The sequence below is a fragment of the Anguilla rostrata genome, chromosome 3 (genome assembly GCF_018555375.3).
Source record: "Anguilla rostrata isolate EN2019 chromosome 3, ASM1855537v3, whole genome shotgun sequence".
In the NCBI taxonomy this organism is placed as follows: domain Eukaryota; kingdom Metazoa; phylum Chordata; class Actinopteri; order Anguilliformes; family Anguillidae; genus Anguilla; species Anguilla rostrata.
Window position 1 is genome coordinate 4,545,182 of NC_057935.1, and position 24,368 is coordinate 4,569,549.

Consider the following 24,368-nt stretch of genomic DNA (forward strand, 5'->3'; position numbering starts at 1 on the left):
ATATTAGGATAGGCCTCTATTTGTCTGGACACCGTTTCCACACAGTTTCCTGTTTATGTATTCCATTGTATGTTCTTCTCTGTGCTCTGCAAATATAAGAAATATTTGGGTCATGCCAATAAAGCTTTTTGAATTTGAATTTGAAAGACGGACAGAGAGAGAGAGAGAGAGAGATGGAGAGGGATGAAAAAGGATAAAGAGGAAGGGTATTGAGGAGAAGGCAAGAGAGGGGGGGAAGGATGGTAGAAGAACAGGGAAGTTACAGAGTGGTAGGAGCTTTTGTTCAATTTTATTTGGTTATTAAACAGAGTATTGCTAAAGAAACACACATTACAGAAGCCATCCAAACGCACCGCTGGGCTGCGAGTGTGACAAAAACACTAGAGCCCAAAACATCGCCCTCCATTTTCCTTAAATGAATCATCAGCGGAAGACCATACTCTCCAAAGCACAATGAATAAACAAGTTTAATTATGATATTAAAACTCCATTTCTCCCGCAGGGAACAGATGGTAACGATGATGATGATTCAGGCTTCGTCATAACTTTGCAGGGTGGGGGGGGGGGGAGTGAGGTATGTGTCCTGCTTTGACCAGTATTCTGGTCAATAGTATACAGCACACTACAGAAACCCAGAACTAATACTTTATTACATAAAAGGCTGAAGCCCGATAAGCGCTTTTAAAAATTATATTTATTTATTCATTTATTTATTAACCAAATTTCTTCTCCTGTTATATATTTCTTTGGGATTCAGCATCCGATTACGAGTAAATACAGAAACTGTAGGTTTGAGTTTGAGCACGTTTCATTCTCTATTGATTCATCGGCCTTCTTCTGATTCTCCTGTCCATGCCAGCGGAGTCCGCTCCCCGTCCTTCGCGCCCCATAAAGCCGACCGGATTATGACCGAAACCCGAAAATAATAAAAACACACCTCTCGAGTGGCCACGCCCGACTTCCCAATAAAAAATAAAGAGGGAGAGAGGAGGGAGTGGGGGAGGGGAAAGGAACGGGTGAAAAGAAGAGAGAGAGAGGGAAAGATAAATCAGAGGAGGGCGTGAGCGGGAGGAAGAGAGGTCAGTCGGACGAAAGAGAGGAGGAAGGAGGGATGAAGACACGGACGAGGAGAGGAAATACATGAACAGAGGATGACAGGAAGAGGAGAAACAGAGGCAGGCGCACCTCAGAGGAGCGTTCGAAATACTTCCACCCCAAAAAGCCCCCCCCCACCCCCGCCTGCCCTTCCTGACGTCCCTCGGTTCCCAGAATGCCGTGCGGCGGCCTCTCACCGCGTCGTAGTCCTTGGTGGCCTGCAGCTGCTCGGCGATGAAGGTGACGGCCTGGATGGCGGCCTTGAGGTCGGGCGGCAGGGTGAGGAAGCTGCTGGGTCCCTCGATGAACCTGCGCAGGTCCGTGCACAGGCCCTCCGGCTGGTACCTGGAGCAGGTACGCACGGGGGGGCAGGAAAGGGTTAAACAACCGTCACCCGTCCCGTCCCGTCCCGTCCCATTCCCCACTTCACCACCCCACGCCAGGGACCCCAAAGCAGGGCATCCACAGGCCCTCCGGCTGGTACTGGAGTGCACGGGTCCAGCCAGGACAGGAGAGGGTTAAACAACCGTCCCGTCCCATCCCCATCCCCCCCCACTTCACCACCCCCCCCCCCCCCAGCCAGGGACCCCAAAGCAGGGCATCCAATCAGCACGGCTGCAGTGGCTGGACGTTTTCAGCCTGTTTCAGCACCGGTAATCCATTTAGGTCTCTGACCGGGGGGGGGGGGGGGCTGGGGGGGGGGTAAAGGAATCTACAGACCTTGTAGATTCTCAGGGACTTAATTGGCCGCAGAGTGAAAAAAAACCTGCAGACACTGTAGCCTGCAAGGATTCTACACGGGCACCTCTGCCCTACTTAAAGATCTCATCAATGAGGAGAAATAATCCAACCCACCCCCACACACACACACACACACACACACACACACACACACACACACACACACACACACACACACACACACACACACACACACACACACGCACACACACGCACACACACGCACTACACACACACGCACACACAGTTTTAAATTCAGCTGATTCACACCCGTCCTCTGATCCAGCCCCTCGGCCCTCCGCCCACACACACAGGCGCACACGCCTCGCGAATCTCCAGGAACAGAGATGGGAGTTAATTGCACCGTGAAACATGCATTATTTATACCAAAGGACCTTTTTTTCCTCAGAATGAGAGATCACTGAGGGAAGAGAGAATAGCCGAAGAGGTACAGAAGGTTCCTCGCGCACACGAAGACGCCGCCGCTGTGTTTTGGGCTAATAAAGCCGTTTCCAGGCCCCCCGTTACAGAGAGCGCCTGTCAGAGAGGGCTTCTGTGGGTCAGCAGCTCCACAGCAGGAACTGCCTCTGAGTCACACAGGAAACAGCGAAGCACTCCACTTAACTGATCTTTTCTTCTGTCACAGCAAAAAAAATAAAATAAAGATAAAAAGGAAGAAAAAGGGAGCAGGAGTGTGGGGGAGAGGGACTGAGAGAGAGGGGGAAGAGAGTGAGGTGTACGGAGAAAGAGTGCAAGAGAGAGGGGGAGAGAGGGAGAAGGGGGAGTGAGAGGGTGTGAAAGATAGGAGGGAGAGAGAGATGGTGTGAGAGAGGAGGGGGAGAAAAAGAAGGGGGGAGAGAGAGAGAGATGGGGAGAGGAAAGGAGGGATCCAGTTTTCTACTGTGCGAAGGCAAGAAAGAGCAGCCAGCTGTCTCAGCAGACGGGGGCGAGGGGTAGGGGCCCAGGAGGCAGGGGTCAGAGAGAAGAATAATGATCCAAAGCACAGGTGCCAGAGAGTGAAGGAGAGAGAGAGAGAGAGCGATGGTAATGTGGCCTATTTGAAGAACAGAATGTGAAGGAGAAAAAGAAAATAGAGATCTGAAGAGAAATAAAATGTGTGCGCGTGCATGAACGTGTGAGAGTTAAACATTAAACTAAAGAGACAAAGGGAGAAAGAATGGAATAAGGACGTCCATCCCCTGCTCCCCAGCGATAGTTATATAAACTAAATGCAATCTGACTGTCAAAATTAACTAAACTCAGTCGCACCACAATCAGCTGTGCAGCGATGGTGAAAATCTCTTTCACCGGGCTGACATTACTGCAGTTCATTGTATGCAAATGAGGGCTGTAGATTTCCCCCCTCGTCCAATCAAAACCGCCGGTGAGTCTTTGACTGACAGCTGCACGGATCGCTCGGCCACACCCACTCAGTCACCTCGGCCAAGTGACCTTTCCGTAGATTCGCTATCCATTACATCTCTTAATACTACTAATGTGACTGCTGCCTTTTTATCCCACCCTCTTAACATCTGTTTCATTATGCAATGCCACGCTCGTGACCTTGGGAGCTACAAAGAGGATTTCCGGCTCTAATGCGACACTTCTTCGGCCGTCCACTAGAGGGCAGCATGGCGCTGCATTTGACTTGGTGCTGATGTCACCCCCCCCCACCCATCATGGCTCTGAGCTTCTTTATATTCTATGCGGAACCTTGGATTTACAATGCAGGCTTTCGGATTTCGCAGGGAGTGTTGGTGACCTCATCGACTCATCGCACATTAGGTGGGGGAAAAAAAAAGAAAAGCAAAAAATAAATAAAGTAATAAAAATACCGTAATACATCAAACTGTAAATATAACACCACGGATAGACTTGACATACGGTTCTGAAATCCACACAAATGAGCGGTGTCTGAAAACAAAACAAAAACCAAAAGAAAAAAAAACAGAAAACAGATAGTGGGGAAAAAAATCAAATAAACGAATAAACGAGCAGAGATCAAATCCACATTTTTTCCGAGGCACCGTCCCCCCCCGCCGACCCTTGACCCCCGTCGGCGTCTCAGAGGACAACGCGTCAGGATATTTCGGGTGACTAATCCCGGGGACTAATTCGACTACGGCTGGGCGATGAGGTGCCAGGACACGCAATAAAGGCGATTAGGGAAGATAATGCTGCTTCATCGCATTCCTCCGATAGGCTCCCGGCTCCTGACGCCAGGCGGGGCTGATGTGTCAAATCTGATTTGCTGCGATCATTATTATTTTAGCAGCGATCCCCCCCCCCCCCCGTCCCCCTTTCTCCCCTCCTCATACATTAATGTGCGGATGAGGCAAGTCCGACGTTAAAATGTACTCTCGCAATTAATAACCATCTCTGCAGCGTCACTGCCTCTCGGTTAAGGGACACGCTGGAGCCGGTGGGAAGGAAGTGATCCTGGGTTAGGGCTCTTTGAGGCTCCCAATAAACCCCTGCTAGCCACAACTCCTGTCCGAATATTGTCAGTAATTAACCATTATCTCAATCAATCAATCAATAATCGATTGGTCAACCAATCAATCAATACCTTTATTGTCCCAGAGAGGAAGTGTTGAAAAAAAAATCAGGCAGGAACTCTTTTTACCACCACAAACAGAAAGCCAGGCCCTGTCATTCTTTGGGCTTTCGAACCTCTCCCATCCTGACCCCTGACCCCTGACCTCTCACCTGTTGGGTTTGGGGAAGAAGACGTTGGAGCTGGGCTTGCGTATGAAGTACTCGTCCGCGGCGCGGCTGACGGCCATGGGCGTGGCCCTCCGCTGGTGCAGCTCCAGGGAGAGGGGGGGTTCAACTTTGGGCCTCTGGAGCCCCAGGTACGGGGGCAGCAGGTGGATGAAGATCTGGGGGGAGGGGAGGGGTGGGGGGGGGGGGGATGAGAGGGAGGAATGACAGGGGGTCACAACTATCACTGCATGAAAAGCAAAGTCTCTGGAAGATATCCAACGCGTTACATTTCAGCGAAATATGGTGTGGGTCGGTCGCGAGCGGTAGTTTCAATCATGTGTATTTCCAGAAACTTCCGCACACTCTCGGGCCACGTCTGTGATCGGGAATCTCTGGACTCGGATAATTCCCAGTTAATTCCCAGTGGACTCTGCCCGCACTGAAACTTCCACGGCATGCCCTGAGACGTGGACATTTATGCCAAGAATCTGGATAAGAACACCGCTGTGCACGAAATCATGACGCGTGTGTGTGTGTGTGTGTGCACAGCTCGCAGGGTTTGACAGAGCCCAAAACGCACACTCAACAGTGATCCTCTCCCGCTCTTTTAGCGGGGTTTTTCACACCGAGATCCCGCCAAAATATGATCGCACCGCTCGCATCTGTCTACCAATGAGCACAGCTGCATCAGTTTCCATGGCGATCGCTTTTATTTATTCATTTCGTTTTTGGCTTATTTGTCACGGACAGTGCACATTAATGAACAATACCGTAAATACGCCGGAATTAATTATATATAGCTTTCATCTCTACGGGCCAGATGCTACCTAAAAATCAACAACAAAGTTAAAAACAAATTTAAAAATACGTAAATCGAACGCACTACAAAAAAGACACTGAAATACAAATACATCAATCGGTAGAATCACACAAAGGGGGTTTCATTATCCGGAGATTAACAGGCATAAGGGACAGGACAACAGTGGAGCAGATGCTGGCAGCATCAGGCTGCGGTACAGCCAGCCAATAACACAGAAACGCACGGCAGATCAGCGGACCACGGAACCCCAAGGTTAAACAGAACGAACACTCGTTTCCACGGCGACAACGCCAGTGCAAGTCGCTAGCGGAAGACACCGGCAAATGAACGCTAACAAGGAAGGCATTAACATCGGACAAACAAAGGACAAATCCCGCTGCAGTCAGGTAAACGAGCAAGAAGGGCACGGGTGTTTTAGCACCGCTGGTTCAGTGTAGCCGCCGCGAGACTAATGGCACGGCAATGCGCCGGTAATGTGTGTTTTCTTTTGTAGAGGAAAACGAGCAACATCTGTTGACTTCTAGAGAATTAATGCGCGCTTTCCGAAAAAGAAAAGAAAAGAAGAAAAAAAAAAAGAATCAAGCAATGCGAACCGACACCTGGCAGGACTGGGAGCAAACTTTCATCGGAGCTGCCAAAAAGCTTCTCTTGGCTTCGAGCCCCTCTGGACGGCAGGGGAACACACACCTTTCTGCAGCAGGCCCCTCCCACCCCCACCACCAGCCCATCACTGTGGAAGCGTGTAGTGTTCAAACACAGCAGGCCGTTTAAAAAAAGCCGTCCAAGTTCAACTGGCACTTCCTCAAAACCTGCTTTTAATTGGGTCGCGTGTAATTATTCGGCAGGTTTTTTTTTTTTAAAGAACGATCGTTCATCTGCAGCTGGTTCACTGAACGAGTGAATTAGTTTTATGTAAAAGCATGTACGTCACATGTAAACATTAAAACACGCACATTCTAGCACGTAATACAAACATAATTATGCCACAAGGTAAGAATGCATTATCTCTGGTGAAAAAATATGTCAGTATACAGAAAAATATAACGAAATAGAAAAGTACCTACATATAAACACAATATATATACACAATATATGTCTGAGTGTGTATATATATATATATATACATACATACACACACACACACACACACAGAATGTATTAGTAACATTCTCTGGAAATGTGTACAGTTCTAAACATGCAGTTTGTATACTAATAGCATATGCACTATACTATATGTAATAACAGCCAATATGATTTTGGATGTACTGCCTTTTAGAATATGGATATATCAATCCCATTTTAATAATATTTAGCAATATCTACGTTCTGTATATCAGGCAAAGATACATTCGGTTGCAGACTGCCGCAAGCACCCATTTTAGGGCGACATAGCTCAGGAGGTAAGACCGATTATCTGGCAGTCGGAGGGTTGCCGGTTCAAACCCCGCCCTGGGAATGTCGAAGTGTCCTTGAGCAAGACACCTAACCCCTAACTGCTCTGGCGAATGAGAGGCATCAATTGTAAAGCGCTTTGGATAAAAGCGCTATATAAATGCAGTCCATTTACCATTTTAGTACGTATCTGTGCTGCAGCGGTTGTTCACAGAGGGACTGGTACGTGTTAAGCTCTACTTGGCCGCGGTACCGGCGCTCGCAGAAGATGGCGGCGCGTTTGTACGGCACGTTTCCAGGCGATTCTCTTCCGTTAAAAGTTGCTCATTCTAGCACGGCGCGTTCAGCCTTCGCTCAATCCTCCTGACCCCCCCCCCCCCCGACAACAGACCACGGGGAGAGCAATTAGCCTTCAGTAACGAGGAGAGCCAACCCCATTTCTGAAGGTCAACGCCGTTTCATCGCGCTCAGGAGCTTTTTGGAGGGAAAGCTTATTTGCCTCTGAGTGCGTTCGAAAGCGAAAAAAAAAAACGCTTAATTTCGTTATCATTGATGCTATTATAATAATAATAACCGTCATTATGATTATTATTCATGAGCTCTCTGCTCATCCCAGTGGAACCTGCGCTCGAGCCACGGACTGCTGAGCGTCCGTTTCACACGGCCAACATCACCTGCAGCTCAAGGACTCTCTGATACAGTCATAACCAGCCCTGCTCCTGGAGATCTACCGTCCTGTAGGCTTTTACTCCAACCCCAACAAAGCACATCTCATTCAGCAGCTACAGCAGGGGTACCCAGCCCTGTTCCTGGAGATCTACCGTCCTGTAGGCCTTCACTCCAACCCCAACAAAGCACACCTCATTCAGCAGCTAGAGCAGGGCTTCCCAAACATGTTCCTGGAGATCTACTGTCCTGCAGGCTTTCACTCCAACCCCAACAAAGCACACCTAGCAGATCTCAGTTACAGCTCTAGTTACTAGAATCAGGAGTGCCAAATTAGGTTTGAAATTTAAATGAAAAGCTACAGGATGGTAGATCTCCAGGAACAGGGCTGCGCAGCCCTCGTAGCGCTGATGAGTGGGTTTGGGTGGGTGAGCCTACAGACAGTAGATCTCCAGGAACAGGGTTGGGCAGCCTTGCTCTAGCTGTTGATTGAGGTGTAGCTTTATTAGGGTTGGAGTGGAAACCTACAGGACGGCAGATCTCCAGGAGCAGGGCTGGTTATGGCTGTATCAGAGAGTCCTTGAGCTGCAGGTGATGTTGGCCGTGTGAAACGGACGCTCAGCAGTTCGTGGCTCGAGCGCAGGTTCCACTGGGATGAGCAGAGAGCTCATGAATAATAATCATAATGACGCTAATTGTAATAATAGCGGCGTCAACGATAACAAAATTAAGCCTTTTCTCCAACTCAGCCCCCTCCTCACTGCTGAGGGAGGAGCGAGGGAGGGATGGACGGATGGACAGATGGATGGATGGATGGATGGATGGATGGATGGATGGACGGATGGACAGATGGATGGATGGATGGACAGATGGATGGATGGATGGACGGTTGGACAGACGGATGGATGGATGGATGGACAGATGGATGGATGGATGGACGGTTGGACAGACGGATGGATGGATGGATGGATGGACAGATGGATGGACAGATGGATGGACAGATGGACAGATGGATGGATGGATGGATGGATGGATGGACGGATTGACGGATGGATGGATGAATGGATGGACAGATGGACGGACACTCACCCTCCGGACCCACATGGGCATGTGGTGGGTGTTGGGGGAGCGGTGGTGCAGGTTGAGCACCACCACGCTCAGGATGACGGAGAAGGTGACCAGGACCATGGTGAACATCAGGTAGTTGACGATGATGGGGACCCCCAGGGAAGTTTCGGGGACCTTGTCCGCCAGCAGGAGCAGGAACACGGTCAGGGTCAGCAGGACATTAATGGAGAGACCCATCTTCTCACCTGCAAGAACACACCGCCATTTTATACATAGAGTATACATTATACACACATATACTGTACACATACTGCCATTTACAAGGCCTACACAAACACCACCATTGTATACATATACACTATATATACATATACACACACCACAATTTTACACTTATAAATTATACACACATATACTGTACACGTCCCGTCATTTACTACATATACATTATAAACACATATACACACAACACCATTTACTACATACAGACCACCATTTATTAAATACACATTATAAAGACATATACATGTACTGTCATTTACTATACATACATTATATATGCATGTAATTTACATTCACATTGTGAACACATATACACATACCACCATTTAATACATACACATTATGTACGTGTGCACACACACACACATCCCTGCTTATCATACACAAACATATGCACTCCCACATGAATGAAAATTCCAACACACACACACGCACACACACACACACCACACACAGACATACGAATGCTGGTATTTATACACAAATTAAGGCATATATGTACACACACACACACACTAAGGCCTATCTCTTCAAACAGCCACCCATACTTAATGATATGCAAAGTAATTTACGGAGTGGAAATCAGTTATTAGAAGCGGCGTTAGCCTCGCGCTAGCAGAACGCTTCACACACCGACTACATCAGCGCATTGCCTATCAGACTCATTCAGCTTCTCCCTGCCATGTAGCCCTGGTAATTTGGTGTTAATGGATGTAATGACAATGTCACCACACAAACACTTAATCCCCCCCCCCCCCCCCCCACCCCATCCCCCTTCCCCTCTACCCATCCCCGGCCAATGGGAGATCACCTCTTGTGAACGTGATTTGCGTTTAAAAAATCGGTGTCATGTGTTCGCGAAACACCTTCAATTTCCATTACATCTCCCAAACAATGTTCCGGGTTTCTGTTGCAATGACTAATTGCATTAGTGTAATATTGTAATGCCAAATGTGCAGTTTTTTGGGATTTGGCACCAGGGCGGAATCCAACCCCGGATTTTTTTTTTTTTGCAATCACAAAGCACAGCAGCCTAACAACAGACACGATTAGTCTGCCAAGTAAGTCCCTGGCCAAGGAAAGCCATCACACTCTCTTACACTAAGTAATTTCATCTAGAGGGTAATTTCGTCTTCCTCAGCAAAGTCAAACGCACTTATGAACCCCTACCTCAAATCTCCACCCCCCGCAGCACAGTAACTAATTAGCACTGACAACTAAGTAAAAAATAATAAAAATAAACATTGTTTAAAAGAAAATGGGGGGTTGGGTGGTTGGGGGGCAGCGGGGGGGGTGGGTTTAGTGGGGTGCTAAGACCGATAGGGGGTGGGGGTGGTAGGGGTTGGATTGGGTGTCATGTCTGAAAGGGGGGGGGGTTGTTAAGGACAAGCTGAGAACATGTTGCTGTGGGAACCGCAGAAGACTCGAGGACTCTGGGAACTAAACGTCTACATTACTGGCATTTATTCAAAAGGAGGATTTGGCGGCAAAGTCACATCAGGACACGGGCCGGGGTGGGGGTGGGGTGGGGGGTGGGGTGGGGGGGGGGGAGACAGTCCTTGTGGTAGAACGCTGGATCCCGCGGGGCCCCAGCTCCTTTTCCCACATGGGGGGGGGGGGCCAGACCGAGCCCTGCTTGGGGCTGAGAGCCCAGCACCTCCTGGCGCAGAGAAGGTCACATGGCTGGCACTCAGGCTGCGCTCATTAATTAAAACCGAATTAAACATTCCCGCCATTTTCACACCGTAGCGCCTTCGCGGGAGCGCCATCCAAATGTGCCGTACGGGACATACAGCACGTTTCACTGTGCTGTGCTGTGCTGTGCTGTGCTATGCGCTACGACACGCTATGTTGCGGTAAAACATGCACAGTTAAATGCAAAAATATTGGGAGTGTGACACAACTTTTGCTGTTTTGGGTTCAAATCCAGTGTGCTATACAGTACAGAGCCAAAACAACAAATAACTGGTTTCACTGTCCCAACACATGTAACTGTATGTGGTGTGCATGCAACCTTAGTCCTGCACTGTGCTGCATTGTGTTGTGCTATACTGCATTTTGCTGTGCTGAATTCTGTTGTGTTGTGCTATATCGTGTTGTGCTGTATTGTGTTGTGGTGTACTGTACTGTATTTTGTTGTGGTGTACTGTGCTGTATTGTGTTGGGGTGTACTGTGCTGTATTGTGCTGTGCTGTGCTGTATTTTGTTGTGGTGTACTGTGCTGTGCTGTGTTGTGCTGTACTGTGCTGTGCTGTATTTTGTTGGGGTGTACTGTGCTGTATTGTGCTGTGCTGTATTTTGTTGTGGTGTACTGTGCTGTATTGTGTTGTGGTGTACTGTGCTGTATTTTGTTGTGGTGTACTGTGCTGTATTTTGCTCTGCTGTATTATATTGTGGTATTACATTTCTGTGCTCTGTTGGGTTGATGCTGATTCCCATTAGGAGATCCACACTGGGAATTTGAGTGGTGTGTTTTTTATGAAACGCTTCCATTTTAATAAATGATACGGCTAACACCACGCAGTGAGCACAGCAGAAATCCAGCACGTGCCCAGACTTCAATTAAAAATATACGTGCTTGGAACCCCAGAAACGTCCCCTGTAGCTGACATGCCTTAATAATGAAATTCTTTTCAAATGAGAGCGTAAGCTTTTTATGCAATATTGTGCAACCCATCAACCACGAGAAAATGACATTCTAAAATGAGTTTTTTCCCCCCGCTTGATTGTTTGAAGCGGAAGGCTTTTATAAAGTAGCTTTCTGGCACGATACAGAACCTACTGAAAAGGCTTTGATGACGTGTGGCTAACTTGCCGGTCATGGGCTGGCAGTATGATTTGGGCCGTACAGTTCTGTGCAGTTCTGCCTTCACGAGTGTGCACTGGTCTGTTCCACACCAAGTGGCCAAAAAACAGGCTTCGTAGTCACAATAGGTGTTTTTTCTCTGTCTAATGTCTCTCTGTGTGCCGATTTGTTAGGCTATTGTATCACTGGCACAATGGCGGCACGAAAACTGCACTCCAAAATGCTCTTCCCAAGCCCATGGAAAGTCAATGTGTGATGTCACAGTCACTGTGTGATGTCACAGTCACTTCGTCCAACTTTTTTTATACACCCTGCCACGCTCTACTCTGTGCTTACAGGTCTGTGACATCACCAGCGGCCATCAGCAGGACTGACCAATCGATTGATCGATTCGCTGACCGATTTAACGACTAGCCGACCGATTCATCCTCACCAGCATCCGGAGGAAGGTAGAAATTGAAGATGGCGATGACCGTGATGAGGATGCAGGGGATGATGATGTTGAAGACGTAGTACAGCGGCTTCCTCTCGATGATGAGGTAGAAGGTGATGTCCTCGTAGTTCTCCGCGCGAACGACGTTCTTCCTCGACGGCTGGTGCCGGATGATCCACTCCCCGCTTTCTGCCGGAGGAAGGGGACGGGGGGGGAAAGGGGAGAGGTGAAAGGTGAAGGGGTCAGAGTGGAAAATGGCGGGGCAACGGGAACTCTCTAAAGGAAGGCAAGCATACGAGCCCAACTCCCCGTCTCCATTAAAAACCGCCAAATGTCACGACCCCAAATCTTAATCCCATCTACAGTACATACACAGCACGACATGTCACCGGAGTGCACTGTAAATATTAGGGGGTCGTAACCCCCAAATCCAGGGCGCCGCACACAAACTACGTGGCTCACAACAACAGACCCAACAACAGAGGGTTCATGACCCCCCAAGCCCACGGCTGCGTTCCAACTGCTAATTTGTTTTAACCATTTTGCTTCCTTTTCTTTAAAGACAAAGGACAAGTAAAATAATTCACACTGTTTTGCTTTTTTTGGTGTTTTGACCGAGCTTGATGTTAGCTAGCTTGCTAAATGGGTACTAGCTTGACGTTAGCTAGCTTGCTAAACGAGTACTAGCTTGACGTTAGCTAGCTTGCTAAACGGGTACTAGCTTGACGTTAGCTAGCTTGCTAAACGGGTACTAGCTTGACGTTAGCTAGCTTGCTAAACGGGTACTAGCTTGACGTTAGCTAGCTTGCTAAACGAGTACTAGCTTGACGTTAGCTAGCTTGCTAAACGGGTACTAGCTTGACGTTAGCTAGCTTGCTAAACGGGTACTAGCTTGACGTTAGCTAGGAGGCTCGCGGCGCCTAAACGAGGCATCCCAAATCTGCGTTGCGGTTCGGTCCGGTAGGCACTCTGGCTGTACGGGGAACCGGCGAACCACGGGGGGGGGGGGGGGAAGGGGCGCGGGGTTTTAGGGACCCAACCCTCCTCACCGCTGAAGCCCGCGTCGTACTCCACCTCCCGGATCTCCCGCCCGTCCTCGTCCAGCGCGTGCTGCAGGTCCACCTCCGAGGAGTCGTAGGTGAAGGAGTGGAACACCAGGGAGCAGTTCTGCCAGTCGAACGGGTAGTACGTCACCTAGGGAACGGGAAGGGAAGGAGGAGGAAACGGGGGGGGGGGGGGAGAGGAGGGGAAGGGGAGTAAAGGTTTACTTGCGGGGATTTTTTTATTTTTTTGGATGTCCTGAAAGGGAGGAGGTACAAAACCCAAGAGGAAGAGAGAGAGAGAGAGAGAGAGAGAGAGAGAGAGAGAGACACGCGTGGCTTTGACGGGAGGAGGGCCGGGGAGCCTTTAAAAACAGGTCCTGGAGTCCGTTCACCAGTGCTGCCCTGGCCTTATTAGTGCACACACCCCCGGCTAATCAATCAGTGTCCGTGGCACAGTGGTGTGCTCTACCCCAAGGTCAGCTCCACAGAGGACTTTTAGATGTCTTACTTCACTTCACTGCTGCAGTGTCCAACAACAACAACAACAGCAAAAGCAACAACAGCAACAGCAAATAAACAACAATAACAGCAACTAAACAACAACACCAACACCAACAACAACAATAATAATAATAATAATAATAATAATAATAATAATAGTAACGACTGCAGATAGAAATCTTTGAGAAGCTCCTCACCTTCACTCCGCACGAGCTCCGGTATAGCGCGGGCGGCGACCATGTGACCCTGCCGTCGCTGCGGGCTTGGACGTGGACGCGGAGGGAGACGTCGAACACCCCGTCATTACTGTGGGGGGGGGGGGGGGGAACGTTCGCCGCGTCAGTGCGCCGCACGGAGACCAGCCCCCGGCAACCGACACGCTCACACGTGCGGGAGGAGGAGGAGGAGGAGGAGGAGGAAGAGGTGGAGGAGGGGGAGGAATGGTGGAGGAGGAGGAGGAAGAGGAGGAGGAAGAGGTGAGGGAGGAGGGTGGAGGAGGAGGAGGGAAGAGGTGGAGGAGGAGAGGAAGAGGTGGAGGAGGTGGAGGAGAGAGGGGAGGAGGAGGTGGAGGAGGAGGAGGCAAAAGAGGTGGAGGAGGAGGAAGAGGTGGAGGAGGAGGAGGAGGAGGAGGAAGAGGTGGAGGAGGAGAGAGGACGAGGTGGAGGAGGAGGAGGAGGAAGAGGAGGTGGAGGAGGAGGAGGAGGAGGAAGAGGTGGAGGTGGAAGAGGTGGAGGAGGAGGAGGAAGAGGAGGAGGAGGAGGCCTACGGGCGCTCTGTGGCGGCCGCGGTGAGAGGGAGGAGAGAGCGTGCGGGAGGTGAGATAAAATGAAGGGCTGCCGAGGCCTGAGCGTGCCAGGTGGGGGGGGGGGGGCGGTGGCATTTCGGAGCAGCGCGCTATTTAATTGCCCATAACGAGCTGACGAGTGAAGTGGAGAGGGGTGTTTGCAGGAGAGTTAATGGGGGGCCTGCAGACTGGGATGGGGAGGGGCGGGGCAGGCCCAGGGGGCGGAGAGCAGTCCGAATGTTTCGGCTGCCCGTCGCAGCCCAGGCGGCGGGACAGTCCAAGTGCGACCTGGATACGACGATGAGCAGGCACCCGGGGGGTCCACCCCCTCCTGACCAGCACATTTAAAGGAGGCAGCACAGGTCACCTTCCCCAATCACTGCTCAGTTATACCAGTAATTTGTGTGTGTGTGTGTGTGTGTGTGTGTGTGTGTGCATGCGGGGGGGTAGTGGGGCGTTCTCACTTGTTAATGAGGACGATGTCGGGGAGCCACACTTTCGCGGCGGGGATGCGGATCACATCCATGCCGTCGTGCTCCGCAGGGTCCCAGGACAGCCGGTAGTCCGTCCAGGCCTACACCGGGGGGGGGACATCCAAAAACACAGCCACAGAAACACTTCTTATCATCATTATTATTATTATTATTATTATTATTATTATTATTATTAGCAGTAGTAGTAGCTTTTATTTAACCAGGAAGGCCAAATGAGAGCTGATTTATAATTTAATTATGACTGGGAATATTGGACTGTTGGGGATATGACTTGGCCACCAGGGTTAAAGGATGAGGCGGGAGTAATTTTAATATTTTTCTTATGATTAACATATCCTATGAAAAGACACAGGCCTGCAATGAATGAACTCATCCTACCTACAGGTATTGTCCTTTTAGCCAACGACAGATACAGCCAATATCGCAGTAGTCAAAGAACTCTATTGTTGTCCAAAAAAAACTATTAAAACGAATCAAGGAGACACACCGTGGCTTCGATCAGCATCATTCATCATCACGATGAACCTGGCCCTTTGTACTTTCTACTGGAGCGGCTTTATGAAAGTGACAGCAAGTGCTTTTTCGGTACGTGGAAAGTATTGGATTTACACAAAAGCGTGGTGGCACCAACATATTGAAAATAGCCCCCGGTGAAATGCACAATATACTTCCCTTCCGAAGGAAATTTGGCAAACTTTTTCATGATACGCTGGATTTTCTGAAAAATAAAATATCTTTCAGAGCTGTATTTAATGGTTTGAGTGCACAATTTGAATGAATGGCTTCCTGGTTGAGTGCTAAATGGGGCAGGAGACAGTATGGAGAGTTCGACTGAAGCATTCTTTTCACAGGATATGTGGACAATAAGAAAAGTGGTCCTGTCTTCATAATCAAAGACGTCTCCTCCTTTGTCCTCAACCCTGCCCACTCACCTCTATTTTTATATTTTTTTATATTTCCATTTTTTTTACGCCCCCTTTTTATGTCTCCACCCTCAGGGAAGAGCGCCACCTACTGGCCAACTAGAGGGCCCACAGGGAAGAGCTCCACCTACTGGCCAACTGAAAACCCTTCCAGTAGCAGTTTGGTTTTCCCAGGTGGTCATCCAGGAGGAGCTGCCCTTTTCAAACAGGCAGAAGATGCTGAGTGGAGTTCAAAGGTCACTGTGTAAAACAGCGGTCCCTGTAGAACACACACAGATGCATACGTACACACACACACATACACACACACACAGACTCACCAGGTTCATGAAAACAATTACAAACATCTCCTCCGCCTTCATGTTCTAGAAGCAAAAAAAAAAACAAACATCAGAGGTGATTTTTTTTTTACATGTCTGTAAAACATACACTCAATTGACTTGACTAAAGAAGAAGACACCTCATAAAGAGACACACAGCATGGATAACACATAACACATTCACCATTTTTTCGTATCACTGATATTTTTCCCATCTGATTAATGAAACGACCCCCCCTCCTCCCCCAATTTCACATCAGAACTGCAGCTAGGTCACAGTTCCCATTAAATCCTCCATCTGTTAGTTAGGGGAAAAAAATGGCGGTCCTCTCAAATGCGGCCTGGTTCTTTTGGACCCGCTGGTCCAGAGCGGCAGGACACTTAGAACAGCTGCGCTCCAGTGAAGTGGCCCGCAAGCAGACCACAGGGCCCAAAAGAACGATGGGGTCCATGGGTTCGTACAGCGGGACGAGCTGGCAATGCCCAGCCTGGCCACACCCTCCTTCCCCGAAAAGCATTCAACACATTTCTCCACGCGACCCCCCCCCCCATAGCGCCTGTGAAGTCTGGATCCGGTCCGGACGCACGTTTTTTTTTTTTTTGAACCCCTCGTCCTCCTCCTCCTCCTCCTCCTCCTCCCCCTCCAGGGCGAGGAAACCTGAGAAGGTTGGGGACTGTTGGTTCAGATCATTTCTGTCCTGGGACCGACTTACTGGCCCTGCTATTTAAAAACCGGGGACGGAATTCTCCGGAACAGCTGCTGTGGTTTAGCAAGGGAAGAAAGGGGTGCGAGGGGGAGGGGGGGGGGAAGGGGGGGGGGCGAGGGGGGTGGGCTGAGCAGTTACTTACCTCCACACAACAAGCCGACAATGGCCCAGCTTATTGTTAAAAAGCACACTTCAATCAGACTGACTGGCTGTGACCCACCGAAAACTGTTCTGCTCGATGCGGTCCGGCAGAGTATTTTAACAGATACGTTCACCGCAGGAAAATAGTTCATATGCGGTACCTCTGTACAGCACACAGGACAGTTACATATTAACTTCAGCCACAGCAAAGCATAATTATTTATATATAATAATGATAATAATAATAATAATAATTATTATTATTATTATTATTATTGTTATTATTATTATTATTTAGTTAGTGTTAGTTTATTTATTAAGTACCTATTAATTGTAAGCAGGTGATTATTACCAGCCAAATGTTTAAGGATTCAGGGGGAAATATCACAATGCTTAATAAATTATCAGCACGTAAAAGTTGAGACAGCACGCCCCCATCAGTGAACTCAAAAGTGGGTGAATGGGGGTCGGGGTTGGGGGGGGGGGGCTGGTCTGGCTCCAGCGTTTGACCGCGCCACGGTGCTGTTCCGGAATTCGCACGCGTGTGACTTCCCAGGACGAGGACGTATCGTATGAACGGCGGGAGACGGACGGACGGACGGACGGGGGGGCTTTCGCTGGCGCTGGCGCGCGAGCCGCAGGAAGTGCTCAGCCGGGTAACCCGAGGAGCGGAAGAGAGCTCTGGCACCGCGCTCGCGAACGAAAACGGACGAACGGTCACGGACCGCACATTTCTGCGCTGTTGATTTAGCCCCGCGAACGCGATCAAATACTCGTTATCTTACACACACACACACACACACACACACACACACACACACATATATATATAAAAAGGAAACTAAACACAAGGCACTTCATCACCTTCCCAAGCCCCAAGGTTAACATATGGGAAAATATCATTTGAAAAATTATCGGCGCTCACAAGGTAAATAATTACAAAAGATGAACGAGCGACCTTCAGGCTGCAACAAGTGTACGGTTATTGATATTTATGAGGTGCAGAAGCTAATTAGCTTCTTTTCTACAGGGCTCAAACACTTACACATGCTGGTATTAAGTTGAGTCACTGGGTTCAGTGTTTTTGATTTTTTTTTGTTGCAAGAAACCGAGCTATAACAACCCAGAAATGAAAGCAAAGACTCTGACCGTTAAAAATCACCTCAGCAAGCAAGCAAGAAAGGACTGGGCACCTTCCAGACAGAAATATGGAAGCATGATTCAAAGAAAATGTGAAGACATAAAGTAAACATTATCTGTACCAGTGGGCACCTTCCTAAACCGATAGAAGCTGTTGACAGGACCTGTGGACCGAAAAGTAAACTGTATTCTTCAAAACGGCCCGCTTGTTTTACGACGATCGGTACAGGGGCATCCATGGGTTCATGGTTTAAAACACGGGTGTCCAATCCTATCCAAAAAAATGGCCGTTGTGGGTCTGTAACGAATTGGGACACCCTTACCCATTCCCGAGCACCAGGGAAACTTTATCACAAAGGTGAGGCTGTTCTCGCCCAGCACAGGGTTTGAGGAAGTGTCTGGGGTGTCTGGGGGGTGTGGGGTGTGTGAGGTGTAACAGAACTCCGCTCTGCTTGTAGACATGCAGTTCAGAATGTTTTTTATTTTTTATTTATTTATTTTAAGTCTTACCAGGCCGACGAAGGACGCCAGGGTCATGCCGATCCTCACCACCACCTTCTCGGCGGGAGTATTGGCGGGCCGAACCTTCAGGTTGTATTTGGCGAACAGGGCATTCATCAGCTTTTTCTCCTCGTCTGACGCGCCTGCATTTGTTTCGGAGTGGGGAGGAGGGGGTGGGGGTGGGGGTGGGGGCGGGGACAAGGAGGAGCGAATTTTGAAAAATTTCGGACACAGTTCAAAGGTCAGTTTGCTGCCTACTGCGAGTCATAACTGTAGGCCTCGTGGAAAGCGCCTCACTAACAGACCTTGCGCATTCACGCCTCACCGTTCTCCTTTCTCATAGCGGGCAGGGAAATGGGGCTTCTAACGCAAAGCCCGGGGGCCTGACCTCCAGCAGGGGGTGCTGCAGTTTTGCCCCAGCTTGACTAAGGCACTTAACCTGAACCGCTTCAGTAATGAGTCCAGTTGCATAAACGGATTGTATGTAAAATTATAAATCTGTTCACGTCGCTCTGGACGAATGCTAACTGGTGAAAACGCACATCACCGCAGCCTCGTCTGTCAATCTGAGAGAGTCCGCTCTTCCAACCTGTCCTCAGTACCAGCTCTGCTGTCGACCTGCTGAGCTACACAGCCTGGACCGGGCACAGGAGGGCCTGTGACATCACCCGGCACAGGCAGACCACAGAGGCGCTCAACTCGACTCGTGTAGTTTCAATTTTTGCAATGAGGCGAGGAATACCCTGCTGACAGTCACCACCCCTCCCTAGGCAGCACCTGGGGCTAATATTATCCATTCCTGTGTTTTAGCTGAGCGCTACTAAACCTGATTCTACTTATCAAGGTCTCGACCGAAGACCTTGATTTACCTAATTACTTGAATCAGGGGGTCTTATAGCCGGGCTAAATCCCAAAACCTGAACCCACACTGGCCCTTCTCGAATAAGACTGGACACCCTTGCCTTAGCTTTAGAAAGGAAAACGCCCATCGGTCGCTCCATCGCTGTGTGGTACAGTACAGTTACCTTCACAACATTGGGCCACAACTGTAAGTTATATGAACGCATTTTAATTTCTGATAATATCCCTCGACTCCTGTTCCCAGTGCAGCACGCTCGGCGTGCCCCAGCGTTATGCGCTGTGTGTTAATCAGCCCAGCCATTTTAAAAGGTAATTAAGACTCGGCTGGCAGGGAGGGTGAAGCCCCACGGTGGGGAAGGCCGACGCCAGCCCAGTAGGGAAGGACCGCCCGCAACGTTCAGGCACAGCAAACCGATTTACAGCCGACGCAGCGGGCGAGGTGACTTCCTGTCCCGAGCGCGAACTTCATTTAAATGAGGAGGAAGAGGACGAGAACAGCGGGGGTGTACCCCGGCGGCTTGCCCCCCCCCGTTTCCGAGGAGGAGGAGCCCCGTCCGGGAAGAGCCCCCACTGCATCATGGGAAAACCTGAGCACGGCACGTCGCTATGTACCTTCTGTACTGTACCCTTTCCCCACGCCGTGTCCTGAATATATTTTCCTTCTTCTTCTTGTTATTATTATCATTATCATCATCAGGCACAGCTCTAGTATTTCTGCCACCCTAAGGACTTCAGACCCGGGGGGGGGTATAGATATGGGTCTCATGTCCTCTCCTAACATGGACGCTACGCTTGGGATTTGTTTTCGCCTTAGTTTTCCGCCCCCCAAGACGAATTATGTCGGCCTAGGTGCCTGCCCTTGTCGCCTACGCCTACAACCGACCCTGTTCATTATTACATAAACAAGCCCCACTGATGCTGCATTATCTTCTTCGGGAAGTCGAGGATTTATAGCGGCCTAACTGGAGTGTGGCCTAGCAGCGTTTATCGGATCTCACCAACCAACGCCGCCGGAGGATCCGCTTCTGACAAGAACAAATGACAGAGCTCACACAGCGGCCCGTTTTCATTACGGTTCGGCCTCACAGCGCAAAAACCTGCATCCCATACGAACTAGCTACGGGGCTCACCGTTTTAACAGACTGTGAGCGGTTTGGGATTTATTCTGGCGAAAATTCGTTTTTTCCCCCCCACACAACCGTGACCAGAAAATACAATTAAACTAAAGTGTTGTCGTTGCACATACAGCGATGCCCTGTCATATTCTGATTGAAATCTATCCGCGCCATCAGCACGCGTACGGCCCCCCTGTTGTCTTCCCCTAGGGCTTAGCAGTGAAAAAAATACGCTGAGTGGAGAAGACATAATTAGTCATTAACCTCTCTGACACGCGAAATCATCTTATCATATGAATAAGTGCTGATTACGGACTTGAGACAAATAGTGCTTTCCCCTTAGGGATCATTGCAGTGGGCTCGTGCATGCCGCGAATGCGCAAGGATGACTTACTAAATTTGATTAACCGGGAAGCGGATTCTAACGAACTTGTTCTCAGTAAGCCGGCTCGGTGACAAATGAAGGACCACTAGAACAACCTCGCGCAGGACGGGTGCCATATCTCGTGCCAGTTTGTCCAAAGGGGCATGCAGTATCCGACTACGCCGGCGGAATATATCAAATAATTAGATATCGCTTGTGGCAATAATATTTTCATTGAATGCACCCATTTTCCTATTTGCCTAAGTAACTTCTGTAGGACTGATGGTGCCCTTTATTAAAAGACTGTGATAAGACACAAAATCGTTCCGCCGGTGAGTTAAACTTTGCGCCGCTTCATGACTCGCGGCGGGGAGAAATAGTGCAGGCTCAGCAGAATGGGGCATGTCTAAAAACTATTTTATGAATGCCAGTCAAATTTATTTAATCACGTGCAGCACCCAAACTACCAGCCCATTACCGTCGTCCACTTGCCCTACTTACCCACTAGAGTGTACAGTCCACATAAACAGCATATTACCAAGAATAAATCCAGGCGCTTCATTATGCCCAAGGCGTTGAGTCCCACTAAAACGGTAAATCCAGCAACATTAAAAATACAGATATAGCCGAGCTGGAAATGTATACGTCGGTACGTAGTTTGGTATTGTTTATAGTCCTCCACTCCGAAGAACAGTGGCTTTTTACTCCAAGACCTGACTTGTGTTGTTGTCCGTCAGTCAGTGCCGACTGGGCCCGGCTCGAATTACGGACGAGCAGGCGGGGTGTCTGAAACGCGAGAGGCAACGACGAGATGAATTCTTTCGATAAGACACACAAGCACGCACGCACACACATACACGCACCGTATTAAATTGGGATATTGATTTACAGAAATCTTAGTATTGTATAATTATATACGTAGTTTTTTCAGAGTTAAGTATTTGAAAGACTGCATTGAAGCAGGCCAATGTTTTAAATGGTAATGAGTCTCACAGTGACGCAAACGGGATGCGCCGTTTTATTTGATCTTTTATCCCCTTCTTTATTTTTGTTATTAGCATGGCCTTGCCGTCGCCTAGAAAACACTGATTTGGTGTAAATTAAGATGTCGAGGAATTGCGTTCTACACGGTTAAAAAAAAAATTAAATAATGAATGAAAATAGCATTTTAATCTAAATACATGCGCCTGCTTTTGATCGAGACGTACGCGCCCTTGGCAGGCAAGCATGCGGCCGGGCATGCGCAATGGGTGAAAACATTTAATCACGCAAGTATTAAAGTCTTGAACACAGTGAACGTCTTGAACATCATACGCATAGAAGACCAAAGAAACAAGTTTCACAGGGGTGGACGTAACCACCGTTTACTTTGCTTAACCTAGATGCTGGTCGACCTCCTTTGAACTATCCAAGGATAATCAGAGCGAAGATGATTAATTTCGTTGCGAAGTAACAATATGGCGGTTCAAACTGTTACATATCAGCAAGATTATTTAGGCGTATTTGAAGCCCTAATGGCTTTGCAGTGTATTTTTTCTGTGCTGCAGTGTATTTTGCGTTTATATGTCATTAGTGAGAAATATTGTTTATTATTCACAGTTCATCTCATAAAATAAAATGTAGAACACAAGCCATAACGTGCTGGGATTAATTATACACGTACTGGCACCAGTGTAGTCAGTTGTGACTGGTCGCGTGGGTAAAATAAAATGGCCACGCGGCGAATCCGACTGTTTAAGCACAGATCTGTGGGAACGAACGTGCAGTTGCTTAGCCAGGTACACATTGAGCGGAATACTAATCCAGGTCAGCTGTAAACGAAGGATTCTGTCGCGTGGTACCTCGGCGGTTTGTCACTGGGCTGGCAGGTGAAGCGCTGGAGTGAACCCGTTCACACGGGCCATCTGTCCACAGCCACGCCGCCTCCGCCACGTGCTGTTAATTTATTATCCGCTGTCTTTCGGGTTTTGGAGTGCAACCATTTTCATTATGACGGCAGGTAACTATCAACGCCCTTCAACCCAATTTACACTGATTTGGGCCAATTTGACAGCAAAGAATAATGAAGTGACACAATCAGCTTCCGCAGCTAGGCTTATAAAAACCCTGGGTCTCAACAACAATTCATTTTTTAACATGGAGAAAACCCTGACTGCAGAAGCACAAAGCACTGCATGCAACGGTCCTTGTTAATTAAGGGGACTAAATAAAACAATTTTCATGAATTGATTAGATTTCTGCCCCATTCAGCTGATTCACAATAGCCCGCACAGGTGTAGGCCTACCGACATTGGCCAGGTGTTGTGATGTGAGGTGGCGTGGAGAAGAAACAAAGAACACGACCCAATAAGTAACCGGAGGCCCCGTTTACAATCATACAAATATATTTGTTTTATTCAATAATATCCAATAATACGTATCTCCTTGACTTTTGTGTATGTTATTATAGAAATAAATACAGATCAGATTGCAAATGCAGAGGACGGGAAAAAGGATATAGGAAAAGACTGGTTCTGAGTTATTAAATATTGAATAGGAATAATATTTTTCGATGAATCCAGTAAATGTTGGTGCATGCATTCATTGTTATATTGTCTGTCTACGACTCGCGCATTTGTCTTCCGGGCGCAGCACTCGAAAAAGTAATGTTTTTGTCGGGACTGGTTGCATATCCGGCTCGCGATTCTGTTCCATCTTCCATTTTGCGGTCGGTAGTTGTTTATGTCCTTGTTTCCTCGCGCAGCGTGAAGTTACAGTTCCTGCCGTATTTCCATGGAGTCGGTCCCATTTTTATAAATAGCATCGTAAATCATCGTAGCGTGCACTGTAAGAATATTGCACTTATAATATTGTTATTATAATAATTTTATTTTATGTTTGTTTTTTTTTTTTGTTTTTTTTTTTGGAAGACTTCATCATAGTAACCTGGATCACCCATGCAGTACAAAATATCAGGAAGGCCCTTATATGGACAGACCTCCACAGAGCATATCACACACGTGGTTATATGTGTGTGTGCATGTGTGTGTGTTGCGTGTGGGTGGGTGGGTGGGAGAATCAGAAGAGTCACTGCTGTAGGAGTTCCAAGCAGTTCCACTCTGGGCCAGAGTGGGGCGCTGTCCTTGACCTCGGGGAGGCGGTTGGGTTAAGAACTGATTGACAGTTTCTGGCTTTGGGATTCTGGAAGCCAACAGAGGGACTTAAAGAACTGGCAAGGATTTCGGTTGTGTGGGTGGGTGAGCTGGGGGAAGGGGGGAAGGGGGGGAGGGGGGCAAGGGTGGGGTAGGTTTGTGGGATGTCACACACTATCGATCTTTACATTTCCTTTGATTTTGAAAGCCTGGCTCACGCAACGAAGTTTGACTTTCAACAATTTTGACCTTGTATCAGTACACCAAACAAATGAAGCAGCTTTAAAAAAAAAAACTAAAAAAATCTCACGGATGGACAGAAAAGCACATGAAC

At 48.5% G+C, this 24,368-nt stretch overlaps 1 protein-coding gene across 3 annotated transcripts in view; it reads right to left on the reverse strand.

The window, feature by feature from the left end:
• Positions 1–22,891, reverse strand: part of chrnb1 (cholinergic receptor, nicotinic, beta 1 (muscle)) — a 23,917-nt gene extending 1,026 nt beyond the window's left edge. The window contains exons 1-10 of one of the 3 annotated variants that reach the window (XM_064325599.1): positions 22,745–22,891; positions 18,573–18,706; positions 16,075–16,119; positions 14,802–14,911; positions 13,751–13,859; positions 13,059–13,203; positions 12,010–12,198; positions 8,510–8,733; positions 4,546–4,718; positions 1,293–1,440 (exon numbers count right to left, since the gene is read on the reverse strand). In XM_064325599.1, coding sequence (XP_064181669.1) covers positions 1,293–1,440; positions 4,546–4,718; positions 8,510–8,733; positions 12,010–12,198; positions 13,059–13,203; positions 13,751–13,859; positions 14,802–14,911; positions 16,075–16,119; positions 18,573–18,680 — 1,251 coding nt within the window. In that variant the 5' untranslated portion in view covers positions 18,681–18,706; positions 22,745–22,891. Of the gene's footprint in view, positions 1–1,292; positions 1,441–4,545; positions 4,719–8,509; positions 8,734–12,009; positions 12,199–13,058; positions 13,204–13,750; positions 13,860–14,801; positions 14,912–16,074; positions 16,120–18,572; positions 18,707–20,933; positions 21,135–21,404; positions 22,025–22,744 lie in introns of those variants that run through there. The other 2 variants (XM_064325598.1, XM_064325600.1) reach the window with 2 other exon arrangements.
• Between the last annotated feature and the right edge of the window lie 1,477 nt (positions 22,892–24,368).